This window comes from Narcine bancroftii, chromosome 1 (assembly GCF_036971445.1).
Source record: "Narcine bancroftii isolate sNarBan1 chromosome 1, sNarBan1.hap1, whole genome shotgun sequence".
In the NCBI taxonomy this organism is placed as follows: Eukaryota; Metazoa; Chordata; class Chondrichthyes; order Torpediniformes; family Narcinidae; genus Narcine; species Narcine bancroftii.
In genome coordinates this window covers 287,233,414-287,256,328 of record NC_091469.1, presented here as the reverse complement: position 1 = coordinate 287,256,328, position 22,915 = coordinate 287,233,414, and the positions used below count along the sequence as shown (strand labels likewise).

The following is a 22,915-nucleotide window of genomic DNA, read 5'->3' as shown; positions in this document are numbered from 1 at the left end:
CAAACACATTTTTCCTCAGTTGATCATGTTGGGTTTCATGTCAATATCTGAATTCATTAGGAATTGGCTCCTGCAAGATGGGAAATCTGCTTGCCACAGTTTTATGGTAGACCTTCATTAACACCCAGTTCAACACAGCAGAGATGCAGCTTAGTGGAGGGTCTTTATTTCACAGGAGTTAATTGTAGAACATATTCTGCATATTTCATTGAACAAGTTGACAATGATTTGGAACTGGTGCATAAACAAGCAATGTTTGCCTACTGCAGTTGAGGTGGTCTTGGTTCTGGAGGGCACATGTAGGATGAAGAGTATAGTACAAACCATGATTTTAATGCGATTCTAGATTAATTTGAATTGACTCTAGTTTTCATAACCAAACCTTAGCAACTGTTCTTGCCTCATCAGACTATTCTATTGGAAATCTTTAACAGATAATTGGAAATGTTGGTTATTGTGAGGATAAATAAGATGATAAATAAAACAAGTCCACTTGACACATTTCAGTTTTATTCTGTTTTTATGCAAACTTAGGGTCTGTTTATTTTAGTAATACTATCAACGTTTGATATTTGGTTGAGGAGAGGTGAGTGTATCATGGTGAAGTGAAGGAAAGTAATGGTATATTTACTTTACAAATATTTTAAGCATTATGCAAAAATATTTTGTTATTTCAACATGTTATATATTGCATTTTCTATTTTTTTCAGTCAAGGCTTAGTTTTAAGAATATCTGCTTATCAAAAGGAATTACTAGTTTATGTAACAATGGAAGTTACAAAGCATTCTTTCAAATGAATGAAATTTAACATTAAATATAATAGTAAATATTGGGCAATATAACCTGCTGTAGGTTATTACATGTCAACTGGCAGAAACGAACTTGTGGCTTTTGTCTAAGCTATTCATTTAGTTTTGAAGGTATTTTTTTTGTTTTGCTTGCTCTTTCATTTATTGTGTTCTATTCTATGGATAGTCTTTATTTTATACTTTTTTTAAATGTGCCTGTTGTGATCTTAAAAAGTTGAAAGTAACATCTTTATATACATTGTATACATTATTGTGTATATTGTTTACTTTGTACATTTAAAATTTGGAAGCAATATTTTTCTCCATTCCTGTTCATTTTTGTTCAGTTGACCTTCACCTGGATGTAATTTATAATGGATGTTAGCCATTCACTTCATTTTTATTTTCTTAAACAAAGCAACACCTTATTTTGGCACAAACATTTTAATATCTGATGAAAATTTTCAGTCATAAAAAATGTTTTTATTAAAATTACAAATTTTCAACAAGATGAGCTCAGGTGACCAGGACTTTGATCAGGTGTGCTTGCTGCAGCAGTTCATTAACAATATGTTAATTAATATACAATTTAATGCACAAATGCTGTAGTGGTTTCATCTTTTAAGTTGCTTCATTAAATCATTAATTTTCTAGGAGGTAAGTGAGCCTGACATAATTAAGGCATCCTTGTCTCTGCAGAATATCCCTTTCATATGGTGTCAGGTCACTGAGGTAGTTAATAGAAGCGAATGACTGCTGACTCCCAGGGTGCATTTTATTTATATGGCTGTGCTGTGAACTCAATTTATTAGTTCAGTTTTATTTTTCACTTAAGCAGTTTAGAATGAAATTAAAATGTTGCTTTGGTTTGGGACTACTGATTATTAATAGAACTAGTGCTGCATAAACCTGGGTGGGTGTAAAAGACATGTATTTTGTACTACACTCAAAATTAAAGCAAATTATGCAATTCATTTTACAGGTAAAACATTTAGATATTATATATGTGAGTGTGTAATTTATATATATATATATATATATATATATATATATATACCCGCATGTACACACGCACACATATATACACATATTTACGCACTCACACACACATATGCGCACACTCACACATGCGCGCACCACACACCATGCACATATACACCCCTCCCCCCACAGCAGGAGGCTTCCTGGGCCGGTGGAACACTCACTGGTGAGTTGGTGGGCTCCTGTCTCCCCATGGGCTCATTCTGGCAGGGTCTGTTCTGGCTTCGCATCCTGATTCTCAATGTTGGAGCCTAACACAGACCCAGTCTTCTCCTGGACACTCTCTCCCTCCCAACCGCCGCTGATGATTACTGACACCTCCCCACTGAGGTCCTGCTCTTGCCCGGGAGCCCAAGGTCCTGCTCCACCTGGGAGGCCACTCTCTTTGATGACACCGGGACAAGGGATTCTTCCAACTGCTTTCAGCAGGGAGACAGTGGCACGCAGTTTGGGACGGAGAATTGGAGAGAAAAGTCAATTGGATAGGTAAAGAAGAAATGAAAAGAGAGAGGGGAGGGAATTACGGAGTTGCCTGAAACGAGAACAATAGTCATTTTAATTTCATGACAGGTGAATTTGTTTTCAACCTGAGGTCAGTTTGGTTCTGAAAAAATATTGGCTATCTGAGGATTTCTGATTGTTTCAGATATCCTCATTTATCCAAAATTTTCGGAGGCAAACAGACACTTCTGGGTCCGAAAAAATATTGGACATATGAGGATTTCGGATAATCCAATTTTGGATACATGCACATGCATACACACACACATTTACATTATTTGTACCAGTTTTTAATTTGTTTAAAATAGACCTGGAATAGATTCATATATCAGGTCCATGCAAAATATACTCTAATTTGTATCTAATGGAATAGTGTTTTTTTCCGAATCTAATTATAATCCCAAGCAAAATATTTATTGCCTGAGTTATGCGCCGATCAAAGGTCAGCCGTATTTGGCATTGAACTGAAAGTTTCTCAGTTTGGGGATGTGATATTCTGTACTAATCTAATTAGCAAGCACATTTGATCAAAGTCCTAGTCATCTCTAGTCAACAAGAGATCATCTTGTTGGAAAATTGTAATCTTAATTTTTTAAAAAAACAATTCATAATTTTTTTTTCTGTCTGCAAATTTTCTATCAAAAATAAACTTATGAGCTAAAATATGTTGTTACTCTATTCAAGAAAATAGAAATGAAGGGGCATTATAAATTCCACTCAAGTAAAGGTCAAATGTACATGAATGGAGAAAAAAATGATTTCAGATTTTAGTTAGATAAAGTTATACAGTAATACATACTGTATATGCAATTTTGTTTCAGGTTGATTTGGAGAAAAAGTACGCATTCAATATTAGAGCCAGAGAGAGACGGCCCTTCAGCCCACCCATCAATCACCCGTGTGTACTAATATTACATTAATCCCATTTTTCATTCTCCCAACATTCTCATTAACTCCCCCAAGATGATATGGAAATGGCCTTGTGTGAATTTGTGGATTGAGTTGCATTTTTCATTAAAGACTTTAAACTACCAACAGGGTGCTAAAGTGAGTTTTTAAATTTGTGACTTCCATTTCACACTTTTTTTTCATAGTAACATGAACTTTGGTTACGTCAAGCTGCTTAGAGCCATACAGAGAGTCATCCGTGAGGAAGGATTTGATGGAGCCAGTCCCCAGGTATGGTGCACAAGCCCTTAGTGTCTTCTGTAATCAAGTAACTAATGTTGTTTTCATAGTGCTCTCCAGGGTGCAGCCGGAAGGGCTTGGAATAATCAACAATGAACAAGCTGTTTCTAAGCACAGATGAAGTAAACAAGCATTGCAAAGACAGAGTGTGGGTCATATGTTAATATGCATTTGCCTCACGTTTTGAGCTTTCCCCAACTCTATTGGGTACAAGCATTGATGTGCATAAGCAGTGTGCTCTGGCATCATTAGTCACTGAGCATCTAAAAAAGAGCTGTCCATTCGAGAAAGTGGCTTAGCCTGACTCCACATTAAGCTCTATTAGATGATTTACATTGATGTCGTAATGAAAATATCCCTCTTGTAAAACTTGTAGCCTTGACAAAACCAAGACCAAGAAAACCTTTATGTCGTTGCAGTGAGAACACAGTTAATTCAAGTTTGTAGATGGTATGTCGTCAGCTTTTACTAAATGTTAACTGAATTGGCTGAACCTCTACCTCAAACTGAAGAAAAACTTCATAGCAAGTTTAACTATTATGAATACTTGTGTCTTAATTTAGCTTGTTATTGCTCAGCGCACAATCTCTACTGAGATTTCAACACAAATCTGGACAGGCTGTCTTTCCCTGTGGAGGGAAAACCCTTTGGAGAAGTAAATTGGTCCCTGACAGACACCTCTCCCCTTCCCAGTGGTAACCATGGCAACAGGCATGTCTTAACAGTTCCCACAGTACAGTGTGCCTAGCTGTTTCTGTTGCAAGATGACAGGTCTTCCAAAGCAGGGAATCTCAAAAAGCAACAATATGGTAAAGAAATATATTTGTACACACACAGAACCTTTCAGAAAACTCATTTGATTGAATAGATTTGCTCAATTATGTGCACTTTATTGGATATCCTTTTCAGCAATATTTGAGAATTTCCTTCCACTCATTTCTACCTCATCTTGAATCTTTGTCACAACCAGTTGTTCATGATCAAACAAAAATTTACACAATGCATTTTGTGTGTCTAGGCAACTGGTCTCTCCATGTAAGTAAAAGTATAGAATGAGCTTCCTTTTTGGTAGCATGAATCGTTTGTGATACCACAGGCAGCTTTTGTTAACAGAATCCTAGCCCAAACCAGCTGGAAGTCTAGCATACGCTGATCCTTTTTTGGCACTTTGCTAGCAGCTATGTAGGCTTTGCAAAAGTGCAGCTCTTATTAAGGTTCTACTGGTATCCTTCCCTGTTGATATGCCAAGGAAACAAGCTGTTTTATGAGCCTAGGCAGCTGGAAAGCAAGTCCAGACAGAAATTTCAAAGCTTCGTCACCTGTCCAGTAGCTGTTGTAGCCCTTGTAAGTTAGAATGCAAACTGGGTATGAAGGGTGTCATTTATAAGCAAACCCCTGCTGTTTTGCCACATTCATTTGCACCTCTCTTCCTACAGACTAAACAGAGGAGCATCCTGCGGATAGGAATTCATTCATTTGGCTCAGTGTTATGGGGAGACGATGTTGGCCTGAATGAAAACCCTGAATCTGTGTGCAGTCTCACTAAATTTTTGTATGCACTTCGTGGACTTCTCAGAACATCTCTCTCTGCCTGTATAATGACTGTGCCAGCATACCTCAGCCAGGTTAGACTACTTGAATGGAATGTTCTGTGCGTGAATATTCTGATTACCTTTTCTATTTAGTAGCAGTAATAAGACCATATTTATTTATTTAATTAATTGTTTTGGTGTTTTTTATAGAAGTACTAATACTTTAGTTCTTCAGTAACAGTGCCTTAGAACAGCCTTTCTCAACGAGGGCCGTAGAATATTTCAGAGAGGGACAACAGTCTGAAATCATAAAATATTTTTAATGTGATTTATCGTACTCTGCAGGAGAAGAAACCAACTAAACTGACTGCTTCACAGGGAAAGGGAGCCCTAAACTTTGAGCAGAGTCCTAAGGGGACCATAGCCTTAAAAAAAGGTTTAGAATGGCTGCCTTAGAATATTCATTATTTCTAGTTTGTACAAAGGTCTGTTCCCCTGTCATTTCAAACTTCAAAATAATGTCCCTGTTTCAAATCCTGAATCTGTTTCTCAACAGGAAATTGAATGTCTCTGTAGCTGCACAGAATGATGGTGGGATCAGATGAACCATGTTAGGGGCCAAAAAATGGAAAAGAAATCATTAGTCAGGCTGAACCAGAGTGAGGAGTATATTGGTTTCCTGTTTGGAGGACGGTCAAGCAAAATGGATGCACTTACATTTAACACAGTGGACTGGGAATTGTTTGATCTGGAATGGTCTTTGGAGTTGGAAATAAAAATAGAAGATGCTGTAACCACTCAGTAGCCCAGACCGCATCTATAGAAAATAAATGTTTTAATGTCCAGTGTTCACCTGAGCTAATGTTTCAGGTGGAAGACTTTTTATAAGAACTTCATCAGCATCTCATTTTAACTTTGCAATTGGGGGGGTCTGAATACACTGATTGTTCCAAAACAATTTCCATGTTGTTTGTTCGAACTGCTGTGAAGAGTTCATGAATTTCAGTGGTTGTCTGATAGCAAAGCAGGATTGGAACTGAACTCTAAGAATCAAAAATTAGTAGTTTCACATGTAACCAGAATCACATTATTTCCATGACTTTGTCCTTATGATCTGCAATTGCATTTTCAGCCGTAGTAAATCAGTGGGCCAGTACATCCCTTTCAAAAAAGTTACAAATAAACTGGCTACAATTTCACTTTTTTGTGGTGGATGACTTTGCTTAGTAATAGCTTCAGAATGGAGTAACTTTAGTTTATGAATCCTATTAACACATTAATAAAGGAATATGCACTTATAGCTAACACATTTAATGGGTGCAAAGACTTAATGTAGCAGATAATTATTGAGTACATTCATTTATTTAAAGTCCAGTATGTTTTGGCAGTAAATGTTTTTCAGCTGTCCATCAAGGTAAATGAACTGTTCAGAGAATAGAGCACCACCTGAACATTTTTGAGCAGAAAAAAAGTCATTAACTTTGAATATTTTGAAAAACAGAACAAAATCGCTATTTTAACTTATAATTTATTGTATATGGGATTGAGGCAATATCTTATTAAAGCATGATATGTAATATTGATATTTTATTCAGAGGCAATTCACTAAGATGTACTAAAAACAATGCTGGAGAAACTCAGCAGGTCAAACAATTTACTTTAAAAAATAGTTAAATTTAAACATATACCATGGTAACGGGCCATTTTGGCCCACAAGTCCATGCTGCCCAATTTACACCCAATTAACCTACAGCCCCAGTACATTTTGAATGGTAGGAGGAACCCAGTGCCCCTGGGAAAAACCCACACAGACACGGGTATAACATACAATCTCCTTACAGAGAGCGCAGGATTCAAACCCCAGTCCCAGTTGCTGGCACTGTAAAGGCATTACACTAACCGCTACGCCAACTGCGCCACACCAATATATAAGCAAAGATAAAGTAATTACCTTGATGAAGGGGTCAAGCCCGAAACATAGGTTATGTACCATTATCTTTGCCATATAAAGTACAATGTTTGCCTTCTGAGTTTATCCAGCATTGTGTTTTTACTTCAACCACAGTGTCTGTAAACTTTCGTGTTTTACTTCACCAGGATGTAGCCAGGACTAGGATTAAAGGGAAACGTTTGATAGATTGGGTCTTTATTCCCCAGAGTGTAGGAGGATGAGGGGTGGTTATGAGGGGCAATGATAAAACAAATGCACACAGGAGGCTGAGGTTTGTGAGAGGGGAGGAGATTTAAAAGGGACCGAAGTGGCAGCTTTTCTTTCAGAGGGTGGTCAATATTTGGAACAAGCTGCTAGAGGAAACTGTAAGTAGTATAATATAGAAGTGGGCACAATTTGATATTCAAAAGACATATGGGCAAACATATTGAGAAGAAGGGTTTAGAATGAAATGGATCAATTGCAAGCATATGGGACTAGCCCAGAATACAAACTTAGTTGGCATAGACAAATTGGGCTGAAGGACATGTTTTCTATATTGAAGACTCTTTGTGGATAAAACTAATAAGCATTGATTCGTTGCTCAATCCTACTTCTCTGAGAAAGGAGTAGTGGATTGCTGCCTTTGGCTCTCGACTTACCTCTGGAGTCTCAAAAGTATCACTGCATAGCCATCATTTGGTTCTCAATGACATGCTGAACAGCATCTGCTGAAAATACTATTTGACTTTTCAGCTGGGTGTCTGACCTGAAACATTCACCACTGAGATCACCAGTTTCCAACTCAAGTCAAGAGCCTCAGTATTAATTACAGCTTCTCAGCCTGTCTCTGTCCCAATAATTGTGATTCTGTTTTCTGTCAGCAAATTGCAAAGTGTGGAAATGTCTTCTTAGATGGGTGGTGAATCTCTGAAATTCTCTCCCCAGAATGTTATAGATCATTGGCAATGTTTAAAGAGGTGGTAGATGCATTGCTGAAAAAAAAGTCAGGGAATTCCAGGAAATGTGGAACTGCTCAGAAGTGAAGGTCTGGAGCATATCAGCCACAATCATAGAAAATGGCAGGGTAGGCCTGAGGGGCCAGGTGGGCTACTCCTGTTCCTATTTTCTTGGGTAACACTGTTCATCTCCATCCCTGCTTCAATTCAACCATAGAGGAAATCCTCATTCTAAATAATCTCCATCACTTAATTGATTCAAAACAAATGAAAAGAGGAGTATGCCATTCACCTTTCATGACTGGTATGCCATTCACTGAGATTGTGACACTATTTTCCTGAGCTAATGTTGTACCACTTTGTTCCTTTAAAATCTAAATTCTATCAACCTTGGCCTTCAGCAACTCAACCTCCTTTGCTCCCTTGGCCAGAGTATTCAAAAAAATTAATTTTGCCCTGGCAAAGAAACATCTTTTCTGACCCAAATGATTAACTCCTTATTCTAAATGTTCTGACCTCAGTGCCTCATCAAGCCCACCTTTATAAATGACTTGGATGATGGCACCAAAGGTATAATTACTCATTCTTGACATTAGAATCAGATTTATTGTCATGAATATGTATAACAAAATTTGTTGTTTTGCAGAACAAGGTGGAAAATTGTTATAAATCACAATTCCATAAATACAAGATTTTTTAAAAAATAACTAGTGCAAAAAAGAGAGAAAAAATTGGGTGGTGTCCATATGTTTGTCTGTTCAGAAATCTGATGGTGGAGGGGAAGAAGCTATTTTTTATAATGTTGATTATGCATCTTCTGGCTTCAGTACCTTCCTGATATTAACAGTAAGAAAAAGGCATGGCTGGGGAAAGTGGGGGGGGTTGGGAGGGACGACGACGACACACTAGTGAGGGTCCTTGATGATAAAAGCTGCTTTCTTGAGGCCCCATCTCTTAAAGATGACCTTAATGGAATGGAGACTGATGCCCATGATAGTGCTGGCTGAGTTTACAACCCTCTGTAGTCTGTTCATTCCATTGGCACCTCCGTACCAGACAGAGATGCAACCAGTCAGAATTATCTCCATGGTACATCATGAGTCTTTGGTGGCAAACCAATCTCCTGAAACTCCTAACAAAACATAGCACCTGGCGAGCCTTCTTCATGATCGCATCAATATGTTAGCCCCAGGATAGGTATGCAGAGATGTTGACACACGAGGAATTTGAAGTTTGTAACTCTCTCCGTTGCTTACCTCTCACTGAGGACTAGTTTGTATTCTGATTTCCCCTTCCTGAAGTCCATGATCAGTTCCTTAGTTTTACTCATGTTGTGTACAAGGCTGTTGTTGTCACACCACTCAACTCGCTGATCTATCTCACTCCTGTATGCTTCCTGATTGCCATCTGTGATTCTGACGGCACAGTGGTATCTGGCAAATTTATAGATGTAATTTGAATTGTGCTTAGCCACATAGTCATGGGTGCAGAGAGTAGAGCAATGGGCTAAGCACACATTCTTAAGTTGCTCCTGTTGTTGATTGTCAGTGAGGAGGAGGAGATGGTGTTACTGCTCTGCACCGACTGTGGTCATCCAATGAGGAAGTCAAGGATCCAGTTGCAGAGGGAGGTATAGAGGCCCAGGTTTTAAAGCTTGCTGAACACTACTGAGGATGATGGTGTTGAAAGCTGAGCTATAATTGAAAAAAAGCAGCCTGATATAGGAATTTCTGTTTGGGTGATCTCGGGCTAAGTGGAAAGCCAGTGAGATTGTGCCTGTTGTGAAACAATAGGCAAATTGCAGTGGGTGGAGAATTTTGCTTAGATATGAGTTAATTTTGGCCATAACAAACCATTCAAAACATTTAATTACAGTGGGTGTGAATGCTACCAGGTGATAGTCATTGAGGCAGCTCATCCTGTCCTTCTTGGTCATGTCACAAAGACAAGTAGGAAAGTAAGCTGGGAAGGTGGGTAGAGAAGAATAGGCAAAGGTTTAGAGATGGAAAAATACCTAGCAAATTAATTATAATCTGGGAAAATAGGAAATTGCCAGATATGGTTGGCAGCTCGAAAAGTAGATGCAAATATGCAAAATAATGAAAGATTGCAGAGCTCTGAGATATAGTGAAAACTGAATGTCACAAAAGACAGATACAGTATGATTAGAAAATTACCAAATGTTACCATTTTTTGCTCAGAGAGTTACATATAGCAACATTATTACAGTGCCAGCACTGTGGATTTGAATCCGGCATTGTCTGGAAGGAGTTTGTATATACTCCCCGTGTCCAGGTGGGTTTCCTTCAGGTTCTCTGGTTTCCTCCCACCTTCCAAAAATGTATAGGTTTGTAGGTTAGCTGGGCTTGTGGGCTGGCAGTGCCTTTCACTAAGCTAAAAATTAATTCATGAGATAATGCTGAAATCACATGAATTACTTTATACAGACTCCTTCTTTAATAAATGCAGATTAGAAAAGATTTACCAGAATAAGACTGAGAATGGGTGGGTTTTACTGATGAGAAAAAACTAGAATCTTGGCTTGTATCGAGCGGAGAGTAAAAGTGTGAGAATATTTGAACGTAAAATAAAACACTGAGAGTCCTTGACTATTTATCAAAGCTCTGCTTTCAGTACAATAGTACCAAACAAATTTATCCCGAAGCTACATGACCTCGGTCTCTGCACCCCTTTCAGCTATTAGATCCACAATTTTCTTTGCCGCAGACTCCGTCAATGAGGATTGGGATCAGCACCTCTTCCACAATCATCCTCAATATCAGGGCACCACAAGTTAGTCAGTTACTGTACCTCTACGACCATGAGGCCAAACACAGCTCCAACTCAATCTATAAAATGTGCTTATTACTCCACTGTTGTTGGCAGGAATAACGAAATGGAATATAGAAGAGAGATAAGAGAACATGTGACTTGGTGCTAAGACAACAATCTCTCCTTCAACATCAGCTAGACTAAAAAGTTGGTTATAGACTTCCAAAGAAAAGGTAAAGCTCACTTCTTTGTCCAGATTAATGGTGCTGAGGTGAAGATAATCAGCAACTTTATGTACCTTGAAATAAACTTGTCCTGGTCTACTCACATAAATGCAATGTCCAAGAAAGTGCGCAAGTGCCTCTACTCCATTAGAAGTCTAAGGAAACTTGGCAGGTCACCAGCATTCCTTAACAACTTCTGTAGGCACATCCTTTCAAAGTACATCACTGCATAATGTGGGAACTACTCTGCCCAAGCCCGGAGGAAACTGCGGAGGATAGTGAACATGATCCAATCTATCGTGCACACCCCCATCATGATAAAAGATGAACAAATATGAGATGACACACCAATAGATTCAAGGACAGTTTTTTTCCTGCTATTATCAGACTCCTGAATGAACTCTCAAAATGGTAGCATTATGTCGCCTTTGCTCCATACCAACTGATCTCTCTCTTTAACTCTGTTCTTTTGTGCTGTCTTACTTATTGTACTGTGTATGAGATTTCCACTGGTCTGTTCACAAACACCCTCCATCACTGCATGTGATAATGTACTTGAACTTGAAGAAGATAATCCTCTTTGTGGGAGAAAGAAGGTCATTATTTAAAAATAAGAGGTCACCTCTTTAAGACAAATGTGGGACAAGATTATTTATTTGAGGGTCCTGAATCTTTGCCCTTTAAAAAAGATGTAGATTTTAAAAATATTTTAAGGTAGTGGTAACTGGATTAATTGAAAAGCAATGGTTGAAGATTTCCCTGGTTGACAATTATGCAGAGGTTAAATTCCTCCATGACTTAATAAAATGCTGCAGTAGATTTGAGAGGTCAGGTGACTTACTCCTGTTCATAATTCATCTGTTTTCAAACATGTTGATTAATTCATTGAAATCAATTCTCAACTGATCTTGACCTAGAGCCCAGTCTACTTAATTTCTCTTCGTATAACAAATTCCCTATCCCAGGAATCAATCAGGTGAACCTTAACTGTGTTCCCTTTATTACACCAATCCTTGCTTAGTTTAAGAGCTTTGGGTCTGCACATAAAATATTCCAAATATGGCATCACCAATCTTGTATAAAATTGATTTGTATGTATTCTTGTACTCAAATCCTCTTTTTTTTTTATTTTAATTTTTTATTTTTCACACCATAAATCACATTAGCCATGATATACACTATTTTTTTTTCACACATATACAGTGACTTTTTCTCCCCCCCCCCTCCTCCCAAGCCACCCCCCCACCCCCCCCTCTCATCCATTTTAGGTATACAATCTAGGTTGCATTAAGCCAGTCAGACAATGTTGTCATTCAACAAAAATACACCAGAAATTCTACTGAGTCCATTCTTTTCTTTCCTTCTCCTTCCATCAACTTAGGTAATGTTTGTCCCCGGTAGGTTTTCGCTATTGTATTTAATGTAAGGCTCCTATACTTGTTCGAATATTTCAATATTATTTCTTAACCTATATGTTATTTTTTCTAATGGAATACATTTATTCATTTAAGTTTAGTAGTTTCTTCCTTTTAATTTGGTTATGTATTCCATTAATATTTAAAGTCATATAGTTCAGCGTAGCCCTTTTATATTTTGTTTATCTTCTCTTTCCGTTTTTCCATCATTACCTTTCCTCCTTTTCCATTTCTGTTTTCTTATTTTCAACTCTTTATAAGACAACATTCCTACAACATCCAACATTTTCCTTATTCTCCTATTTCTATCTTATTTATCCCCAATCTCCCCTTCCCCTCCTGAGTTGTCCTTTATCCCTTGTCGGACAACCACATCTCCCCTCTCCATTTGGATTTGCGAATCCACTCGCAAGCGTCAACTGATTTTGCAGTGACCGCTATTTCCCCCCACCCCGCCCCCCCCAGAAAAGATTTCACTTTTTATATGTCACAAAGGTCACTCTTTTAATTCCCTCCTTATTCTCTCTATTCCATTACCTTCCCTTATTAATTTTTGTCTATACTATCTATATTTTCCTCTCAGTACAGATACATTCACGTATGCACATTGTCTCTATTCACTCTTATACCTCTTTACCCGCATACATATCAATCGTGATCATTTTTACTCTCATTACCCGTCTTCATCCCTCAGTCTATTTTTGTCTTTACCCACATACATATCCATCGTGATCATTTTAACTCTCATTACCCGTCTTCCTCCCTCAGTCTATTTTTGTAATTGTTCTGCAAATTTTCGTGCTTCTTCTGGATCCGAGAATAGTCTGTTTTGTTGTCCTGGAATGAATATTTTCAATACCGCTGGATGCTTTAGTATAAATTTATACCCTTTCTTCCATAAAATCGCCTTTGCTGTATTGAACTCTTTTCTCTTCTTTAGGAGTTCAAAACTTATATCTGGATAAATGAAGATTTTTTGCCCTTTATACTCCAGTGGTTTGTTGCCCTCTCTTACTTTTTCCATTGTCTTCTCCAGTACCTTTTCTCTTGTAGTATATCTTAGGAATTTTACTACAATAGATCTTGGTTTTTGTTGTGGTTGTGGTTTAGAGGCCAATACTCTATGTGCCCTTTCTATTTCCATTTCTTGCTGTAGTTCTGGACATCCTAGGGTCTTAGGGATCCACTCTTTTATAAACTCCCTCATATTCTTGCCTTCTTCATCTTCCTTAAGGCCCACTATCTTTATGTTATTTCTTCTGTTATGGTTTTCCATTGTATCTATTTTTTGAGCTAGTAGTTCTTGTGTCTCTTTAGTTTTTTTATTAGATTCCTCCAATTTCTTTTTTAAGTCTTCTACCTCCATTTCTGCTGCTACTGCCCGCTCTTCCATCTTGTCCATTTTCTTTCCCATTTCTGTTAAGGTCATCTCTATTTTATTTATTTTCTCTTCTGTGTTGTTTATTCTTTTTCTTAAATCCTTAAATTCCTGTGTTTGCCATTCTTTAAATGACTCCATGTATCCTTTAATAAGAGAAAGTATATCCTTTATCTTGCCTTTCTTTTCTTCTTCTATTTCACTGTACTCTTCCTCTTCCTCTTCTTCTTCCTCTGGGTTGACCATCTGTTGTTTCTTTGGTGCCCTTTCCTCCTCTTCTTTCTTGTTTCTATTGTCTTCTGTGGTCTCTTCTTGCTGCAGGTCTTCTGCAGCTGTCGTTGCCGGCTGTGGAGATCGACTCCCCAGCTGGTCCCCCCTCCCGTCGGTGTGTTTTTTTTCATTCGCATCGCGCATGCGCGATTCTTCGCGCATGCGCGGTTGCGCACTTTTACTCGGCTCTGTGAGCCATTTTTGTAGTCCATTATTTACCGACCTGTGGGAGCGGGTTTCTCTCTCCGCAGCGGGCCTCTTCGGACAGGTAAGGCCTTCACCTTTTTCCTCCTTTGTCTTATCTTCCTCTCTTCTTACCGTTGCTTTCGATTTTTCTTTTTTTGTCGCCATCTTCTTTCCACCTTTATACTCACTTTTCTGTAACTTTTATTTCTGTGCCTTTGTGTTTTCCTTTGTTTTTCCCGACTTTTCTGGAGAGGGCTGGAGTTCACCGTCCGGCCACTACTCCATCACGTGACTCCTCGTACTCAAATCCTCTTGAAATAAAGATTAAACATACAATTTCCATCACAGTTTCTTGCTATACCTGCATGTTAAATTTCACAAATTTTTCTTCAAAGATCAGCGCTCTCAGATTCATAAGCAGATGTATTGTCATGAACATGTGTCACGAAATTTGTTGTCTTGCAGCATCAGAGCTGTGGATTACAGGTGCAAAACTACTATAAATTACAATTCCATAAATACAAGATTTTAAAAACAAATAATTAATGCAAAAAGATGTGGTAATGTCGATACATTCATTGTCTGTTCAGAAATCTGATGGGTGAGGGGGAAGAAGGTGTTTTTGTAATGTTGGATATGCGTCTTCAGGGACCTCTCCTTTCTAATGGTAACAGTAGGAAAAGGGTGTGTCCTAGATGATGAGGATAGAGGCCAAGACGTACATAATGGAATGAAAACTACAACCTTCTGTAGCTTTTTCCTGTCCTGTGCATTGGCACCTCCATACCAGATAGTGATGGAACCAGTCAGATGCTCTCCACAGTACACTTCTCTTGGTAGATCAATAGGCTTGTTTCCATGCTGTTTGATTTTATGACTTTATATAATATGTCACAGGTTTCAACATTCAAAATATTCTTTGGCTACCATTATATCTGATCCTCTATTTCTGAAATACTCTTTCTAACTTCTTTCGTCAATATGATTGGTTGCTCTGGTTTCATTTGCCAACTTCCTTTTACAATCTTTAATTAATCCAGAATTTCTAAATTTTCTTAAATATTCACTATGTCTCTTGTTTTCAGCATCCTTATTCTCAAATCCAATTTTGATTTTATATCAAACTTACAGTAAACCCAGACTTCCCTCATTCCAATTCTGGATGGCTGTGCTTTTACTTTATGTCTCTGTCAGAGGATGACTTTTCAACCTGCATTCCTGCTTTCTCTCTCTTTGCTGCTTTGTCTCAGACTGTAAAATCACAGCATCCTGCATCCATCTTATTCTCCTTTTGTAATTATGTTCCAAACCACTTAATAAGCACTTTGCTTCTTTCTCATTTTGCAATCTGCCCCAACAAGTAGTTTAGCATTGTCACAACATTTGGTTTGTGCTAACTTATTAGAATGCCTCTGCGTCTACTGTCCATTGCTAAATGAACTGCTCATTTTTTTCACTTGATCACAAATTTGGAGTACCCAAGGAACCTTTAGTTGCTTCATCAATGTTGCTTTGCAAGCAAATGTGTCAGCCACTTTATTCATAAAAGCTTCCCACTCCTTCATTTTAAGCAGCTCATCAGGATTGAGGGCCTTGTGCTTCCATTCCAGTTTTGTAGGTTCTGAGGTGGCTGATGAGCCCAATGCAGAAACCACAAACTCTTCCACAGGTGTGTCATGAGAGGCAATCAGGCAATGAGTAAGGAGCTTGTGAGGTGATTAATTCTTTCCACTCTTTAAATTTTTAATTTTAAAAAACTAGCTATACAACACGGTGACAGGCCCTTCCAGCCCACAAGCCCATGCCACCAAAATACCCCAATTAACCTACAACCCCAGTACCCGCAAGAAACTCATGCAGACACAGGAAGAATGTACAAACTCCTTACAGACAGCGCTGGATTCAAACCCAGACCACTGACACTGTAATAGCATTGTGCTAACTGCTACAATTTCACCACAGAGAACATGCTGACATTGGTTTTATCTTTCCAGTTTGTTTGGAGGATGTAATGGTATGGATTGTATGTACTAATTAGCTGGTAAAGGCTCAGGCTGGCCCACCCCCTGATGACACTCTCACCTGGACTCCTCCCCTGGGACCCAGGCCATAAAGGTCGGGCCACCTCTCCCTTCCCGGCTCTTCCCTAGCTTGGATCTGGCCCTGCTCAAGTCTAATGTACAATAAAGCATCAGTCTTTGTCCTTGTGATTATTATTGGAGCAACTGGTAGTGCCCAACAGAGGATTTATCAGTGATATAGGATTGGTGCTATTTTTATAGTGCCTTGAATTAACTGCTACAGGTGGTTAAAATTTAAAACACATAGGAGGGCAGAGATCACTACACCCAGCAAACCACGATATTGCACCTAGGTATGATGTGATATTGGTTCAGTGAAGGCAGTGGTAAATTTGACCATCAACGTATTTCAATGTATATGAGTCAAATGCAGACATGTTACAAGCACAGGTTGATAACTTAATTAGCAGGGGAAATGTTCACCTTTATCAGTGTGTCACTGTGAGGATAGCATAGTGCAGCAGGGGCACATTGGTAGAGGACTGTGCTCTTGCTAATGTAGGAGTGTAGGGCCCATCCTTTTATATGCTTGAATGAATAAATAGGTTTTTCTCAGTATTTCTCACCTCATTGTCGCACCTCACCTCTATCAAAAGTCCCATGGGATTCCAGCCAACATCCAGAAATATTATAAAATGTTAAACTGTACTAAGGTTATTTGAATCTAAATCGTCAAGTTGCATATGCAGAAAATGCAAGTTTTAGCACATAACATCCAAGCCATCATCAACTCATTAACTCGAGGAGAAAATAAGATACTTTCTTGGTTATTTAGTGATGGCATAATATTATTAACTCAGTGGGAGAGCTCTCAGCACTTATGTATCAAATGGTATGAGATCTTCCATCTTATCAATAGAATGGTTTATCATTCTATCCTGGAGCCACCTTTTTTTAACAGTGATAGATGTCCCAGGCACTGTTTATCTCACAAAAAGTCAATTTGCAAATGCTAAATATGAAAGTAAATATCTGTATAGCTCATGCTCTTTTCACTCCTGTCTTGGGATGTTATTGAGGATTTACATCATTGCTAATATTTTGTCCCACCATACACTTAGTCAGCCCTTGATAAACAGCTAAATTCTGAAATTTTCTAAGATATTCTGTTTTAACATTAACAGGCATTCTGGGTTTTTTTTTAATCAGCTTTTAAATAAGTAGAATTGACATTGGGCTCGGAAGAACCTACTGTATGAACCAATTACCATGAAGCAACTGAAAACAAATTGTTGGTAGAATAAATCAATCCTAATCAGAAGCCAGGAATTTTTTTCCATTAAAACTAGGATGAAGATTATTCAGAACTTGTCCAAATTAAAAGTAATTCTGAAAATATTCTCTAATAATTTTTAACAATATCATTTTCAATTCATGTCTGTTTCTGACTATATTAAATCAGCAGTACACATGTAAAGGACAAGACTTCAGGTGCCTTAAAATAACATGTCATCTATCGATGTGACATTAGCAATAAGGTAATGTATTTCCTTGTGTCACTGCACTTCAAAGCAGTCTTCATGTCAGCCTCTAGGATCACATTCCTTTCGCTGCAAAATTAACAATTACAACTTGGAGAACGGCTGAATGTGATTTTCTGTTTTTGCATTAATCTGTATCTTAATTTATTGGTGAAAAATATGCTCCTTAATAATTACTGAGATTTTATTTACAAATTCTTATTTCCAGCTAAAAGAAATAGCCGAGACCTCATCAACCTTAATGGGTTGAAATGGGAGATCTTTTTGTTGAGCTCCTTTGCTCTGTCTGCTGCAATAACAGGAACCTCCCAGTGGGCAACCATTTTAATCCATACCGACATATCTATTCATGGTCTTATGAATTGCCAAACTGAGGCTACCTGCAGATTAGAGGAACAACACATTATATTCCATCTGGACACTCTCCAACCAGACAACATTTACATTGACCTTCATTTTCCATTAAATCCCCTCCCAGGTCTACCTCCTTCCCTATCCTGCTGTCTTCATTCCTCCAACTCCCCACTCCCTTCTCTCTCCATTCAGAGATCTACCCCCTGCCCCTAATACTTCTCACCTTTTTATTCTTCTGCCCTCCCACCCAATCCACCTATGACTTCTTATCTGTCTCTTCCTACCTCCTCTCCTTCCCACATCCTTGAGATCAGACTCCTTCCTGTTTTTTGCTAATACCTTGATGAAGAGCTCAGGCCCTCAACGTTGGTTACCCTTTACTTCCTATAAATGCTGCCTGACCTGCTGAGTTTTTCCTTGTGTATTTCACAGCAATCACAGCATCTGCAGACTTTCCTGTTTGAAATCAGCTTCAATGAGTCTTTGTTCAATTACAGACTTGCTAGAATTAATAATAGGGCTAATGTGATAGTCTTTGACATTTATTTTCACCACTTCCATTCAATTCCTTCCCAGTTATCCACCAGAATTTTCATGAGACAATGCTGTGCATTATATTATTACATTAAATTATGAATTAATAAATGGTCAGCATTATTTAAGATCACATTTCATGATTTTGATTGACTTGAAGATGTGATCAAAAAGATTGATGAGGGTAAAGCTACAGACGTATATGGATTTCACCAAGGTATTCAACAAGGTTCTGCACAGTAGGCTGCTGTGAAGATTAGATCCCATGGGATCCAAAGAGAGATAGACAAATGAATTGAAAATTGGCTTCAAAGGTGCCACAGGTAATCAAGCAGGCAATGGAAATTTGGTTTTCTTTGCTGGAGTGATTGAATTTAATAGAAGGGAGGTTCGGCTGCAACTGTACAAGGTACTGGTGAAGCCGCACCTGGTGCACTACTTGTAGTTCTGGTCTTTCTTGAGGAGGGATATTCTGACTAGCAAAAGAGGTTCACCAAGTTTATTTTGGAGATGAGGAGAGATTGAGTCACCTGGATGATACTTGTTTGAATTTAGAAGAATAAGAGGGGATCTTGTGGGAACATATAAAATTATGAAAGGGATAGATAAGATAGAGACAGGAAAGGTGTTTCCATTGATAGGTGAGATAAGAACTAGGGGACATTGCCTCAGGATTCGGGGAGTAGATTTAGGACGAAGATGAAGAGAAACTGCTTTTCTCAAAGAATAGTGAATCTTTGGAATTCTCTGCCCAAGGAAGCAGGAGAGGCTGCCTCATTAAAAATATTTAAGATAGATTTTTCCATGGTAGGGGAATTAAGGGTTATGGGGAAAAGTCAGTTTAGTGAAGCTGAGTGCAAGGCCAGATCTTGTCCCATCTGACAGCGTGATGGGCTAAATGGCCTACTCTTGCTCAACAATTCTTTGATTCCCTGTTTGACTCACCATTTTTCAATTGTGTCATATCCCATTGGCCTATAACTCATACCCTTTTCCATTTTTCTGCAATTTTGTATTTGGTCCTTATGATGTGGTATATACTGCTTTGGGACTAATTTTTGAAACATCTCCATTCACACCATCATTTTAATTCTTCACTCAACCCCCACTTTGAGCTCTGTCGCTTCAGTTGCCAACAGTTTTCCAACAAAGCCACAATGTGCTCAAGGAACACCAACCCATCTTCACACTTGATCTTAGCCAAAAAGCCGAGAAGCGATCCCAACACCAACCCATCTGACTCACCATATATTCCAGGCTGAATATTGAATTCAACATTTTTTGACAGATACTCAATGTGGTTGTGATTCTCAGGTTGCTGGCATTCAGTTTCTTTTATCTTTTCTTAGTTGTTTATCTCCTCCTATACCAGCCCCAGATATATCATGTGTTGGTCACTTGACTTTACCACCCTCTTTCAGTAAGCACAAACATCATAAGACCATACAGCACAGAAACAGGGCCTTCTAGTCCATGCCTAATTATTCTCCCTAGTCCTATTGACCTGCACCCCAACCATAGCCCTCAATACCCTTCCAATCCATGTGCCTCTCCAGATTCTTGTTAAAAACTAAAATTGAGCCCGCATTCACCACTTCAGCTGGCAGTTCATTCCACACTCCCACCACTCTCTGTGTGAAGAAGTTCCCTCTAAACCTATCCCCTTTCACCCTTAATCCATGTCCTCTGGTTTGCAGCTCACCTACCCTCCATAGAAAAAGTCTATCTACATTTTCTCTGTCTAGACCCCACATAATTTTCAATACCTCTATCAAATCTCCCCTCATTCTTCCATGCTCCAGGGTATAAAGTCCTAACCTGTTTAACCTTTTCATATAACTCAGTTCCTGAAGTCTGGGCAACATCCCAGTAAATCTTCTCTGCATTCTTTGCTTTATTGATAACTTTCCTGTAGTTAGGTAACCAGAACTGCACGCAATGCTCCAAATTTGGTCTCATCAATGACTTGTGCAATTTTATCATAACACCCCATCTCCTATCATCAATACTTTGATTTATGATGGCCAATATGCCAAGAGCTCTCTTTGCAACCCTATCTACCTATGGCGCCACTGTATTCCCAGATCCCTCTGTTCTACCATACTCCTCATTGTCCTTTCATTTACCATGTATGTCCCTTCTTGGTTTGTCCTTCCAAAATGCAACATCTCACAATTGTCTGCGTTAAATTCTATCTGCTATTTTTCAGCCCATTTTTCCAACTGGTCCAGATCCCTATGCAAGCTTTTAAAACCTTCCTCACTGTCCACAATGTCTCCTATCTTTGTGTCATCTGCAAATTATCATCTAGATCATGATATAAACTTTAATTATTCGCTATTCTCTCTGTCCCTCTCACTTTTCACTGCAAATTTAGAACTGTCTCATTTTTCCACTTTTCTCAGTGCTGCTCAAAAGTCAATGACCTGAAATGTTACCTATTTCTCTCTTCCTCCACAGATGCTACCTGACCTGCTCTTCATTAATATTCATTGATTTGATTTGTGAATTGCAAGACATTGTTCTATGACATTATTGGTCTGTTTAATTTTGGTATACTTTTATGTTATGATTTTTTAATTGGCACCTTAAGAACATTATTGTGATCACATTTAAGGAGAAATACCTTGTAATATTTTATTTCATTCTGCAAGTAGAGCCTCAAGGGTGTTGCTCAACCACTCCAAAGAAATAACATGCCAATTTAATCTTTTTTTATTTTCACAATGTTCTATCATTATTGAGATCTGTTTTAAAGAAAAAAAAATTATAATTTTCTGGCTTTATTTTTTTTTTGGTTTTTCTATTAGTTTGTTTTGTTATTATTACCAAAATGTTTTGGAAATGCATTGGAATTTGTGTAGAAGGGCATCCTATCAAAGGGTAGAAAAGCTTTAGGACTTCATAATGTATTGTAGTGCTGTAATTACATTTCTTCTGATGAGGTCTCTATTAGAGTTACAGTCTCAAAATAACAGGTCAACCAATCAAAACAGAAATGAGAAATTTCTTCCCTCAGAAGGTGAAGAATCATCAGTTTTTCTGTCCAAGAGCCGCAGAGGCTGGGAATGAGGTTCATAAATTTTTGAATATTAGGAAAATCAAGAGATGTGGAGATAGTACAGGCAAGTGTAAATTACATAAAGACCAGACATGATCTTATCAAATTGTGAAGCAAGAACAACTGTTTCTTTTTGTTCTTTTGTTCCTTATTTCATCATTCTGATCGAGCCACCACAAAGTAATGAATTTTGAAATGTCAATGAAACTAGTTTTATTTGTGACAGTAAATGTTACTATCTTCAACCAGTGAAAAGTTTAAAAAAGCATATTTTGAAAGTTAACAAAAACAATGTCATCAGGTTTGCCACCACCTGTGGAAAGAGAACAGAATTAAAGATTCACATTAGAATTTTTAATTTTTTAATCAGCATTTATTTACTTATTTTTAAAATTATTTTTTACATTTATTTTTTAATTTAGACATACAGCACGATAACAGGCCATTTCAGTCCACGAGCCTATGCCACCCAATTACACCAAATTGACCTACAAACCCCCTGTGTGTTTTGAAGGGTGGAAAGAAACCAGAGCCCCTAGGGATAACCCACATAGACACAGGGAATGCACACCAACTCCTTACATACCGCACGGGACTAAATCCCTGGTCCTGATCATTGGCGCTGTAACAGTGTTGTGTTAACTGCTACATTAACGATGCCGCTCCACAAGACTGACTTGTTTTCTTACTTTTCAGTTCCAATAAAGGTTCTTCAATCTGAAACATTTTTTTGTTTCCCTTCCCACCTGGCCGCCTTAGCATTGCCTTTTTTCAGCATCTACAGGTTTTTTAAAAATATTTTATAAATTGAAGTTGTTGAATATTCAGTTTCTGTGAGTCATTAAAAAACACTACGTATTTGAAGTACTAGCTGTTAGGGGTTTGACACGGTGCATTTCCTGGTAAATTTGGTGATATATTTTTAGAATGACCTCTTCTACATTTTGAAGTGACTGAGTTATGTTGAGCTTGGATGGACTAAATTATTATTTTTAACTGATAAAATTGTCTACTTCTCAAGAAATTCCTGATATTCAGCACAAAGACACAATATTTTTAAGAACATATAAATATAGAGAATAGAAAGCAAATGGAGTTCAAATCAGGAACATTATGGAACCACTTAGATGGAAATTATATTTTTAAAAAAACAGAAAGGGCTGGATTGCTCAACTGGTCACGTTCATCCAAGAGAGGAAAGGATAAGTCTCACAAAAAA

At 38.1% G+C, this 22,915-nt stretch overlaps 1 protein-coding gene and 1 long non-coding RNA gene across 9 annotated transcripts in view; one reads left to right on the top strand and one right to left on the bottom strand.

Annotated features, from left to right (window-relative positions):
• Positions 1–22,915, top strand: part of elp4 (elongator acetyltransferase complex subunit 4) — a 261,465-nt gene that overhangs the window by 92,629 nt on the left and 145,921 nt on the right. For all 8 annotated transcript variants that reach the window (XM_069902855.1, XM_069902827.1, XM_069902809.1 and 5 more), the window contains 2 exons: positions 3,426–3,510; positions 4,956–5,144. In XM_069902855.1, the coding sequence (XP_069758956.1) occupies positions 3,426–3,510; positions 4,956–5,144 (274 nt within the window). The remainder of the gene's footprint in view (positions 1–3,425; positions 3,511–4,955; positions 5,145–22,915) is intronic.
• LOC138745651 (uncharacterized) overlaps positions 21,893–22,915 on the bottom strand; it is a 58,711-nt gene continuing 57,688 nt past the window's right edge. The window contains exon 4 of the long non-coding RNA XR_011346390.1: positions 21,893–22,009. This is a non-coding gene — a long non-coding RNA (uncharacterized lncRNA). The remainder of the gene's footprint in view (positions 22,010–22,915) is intronic.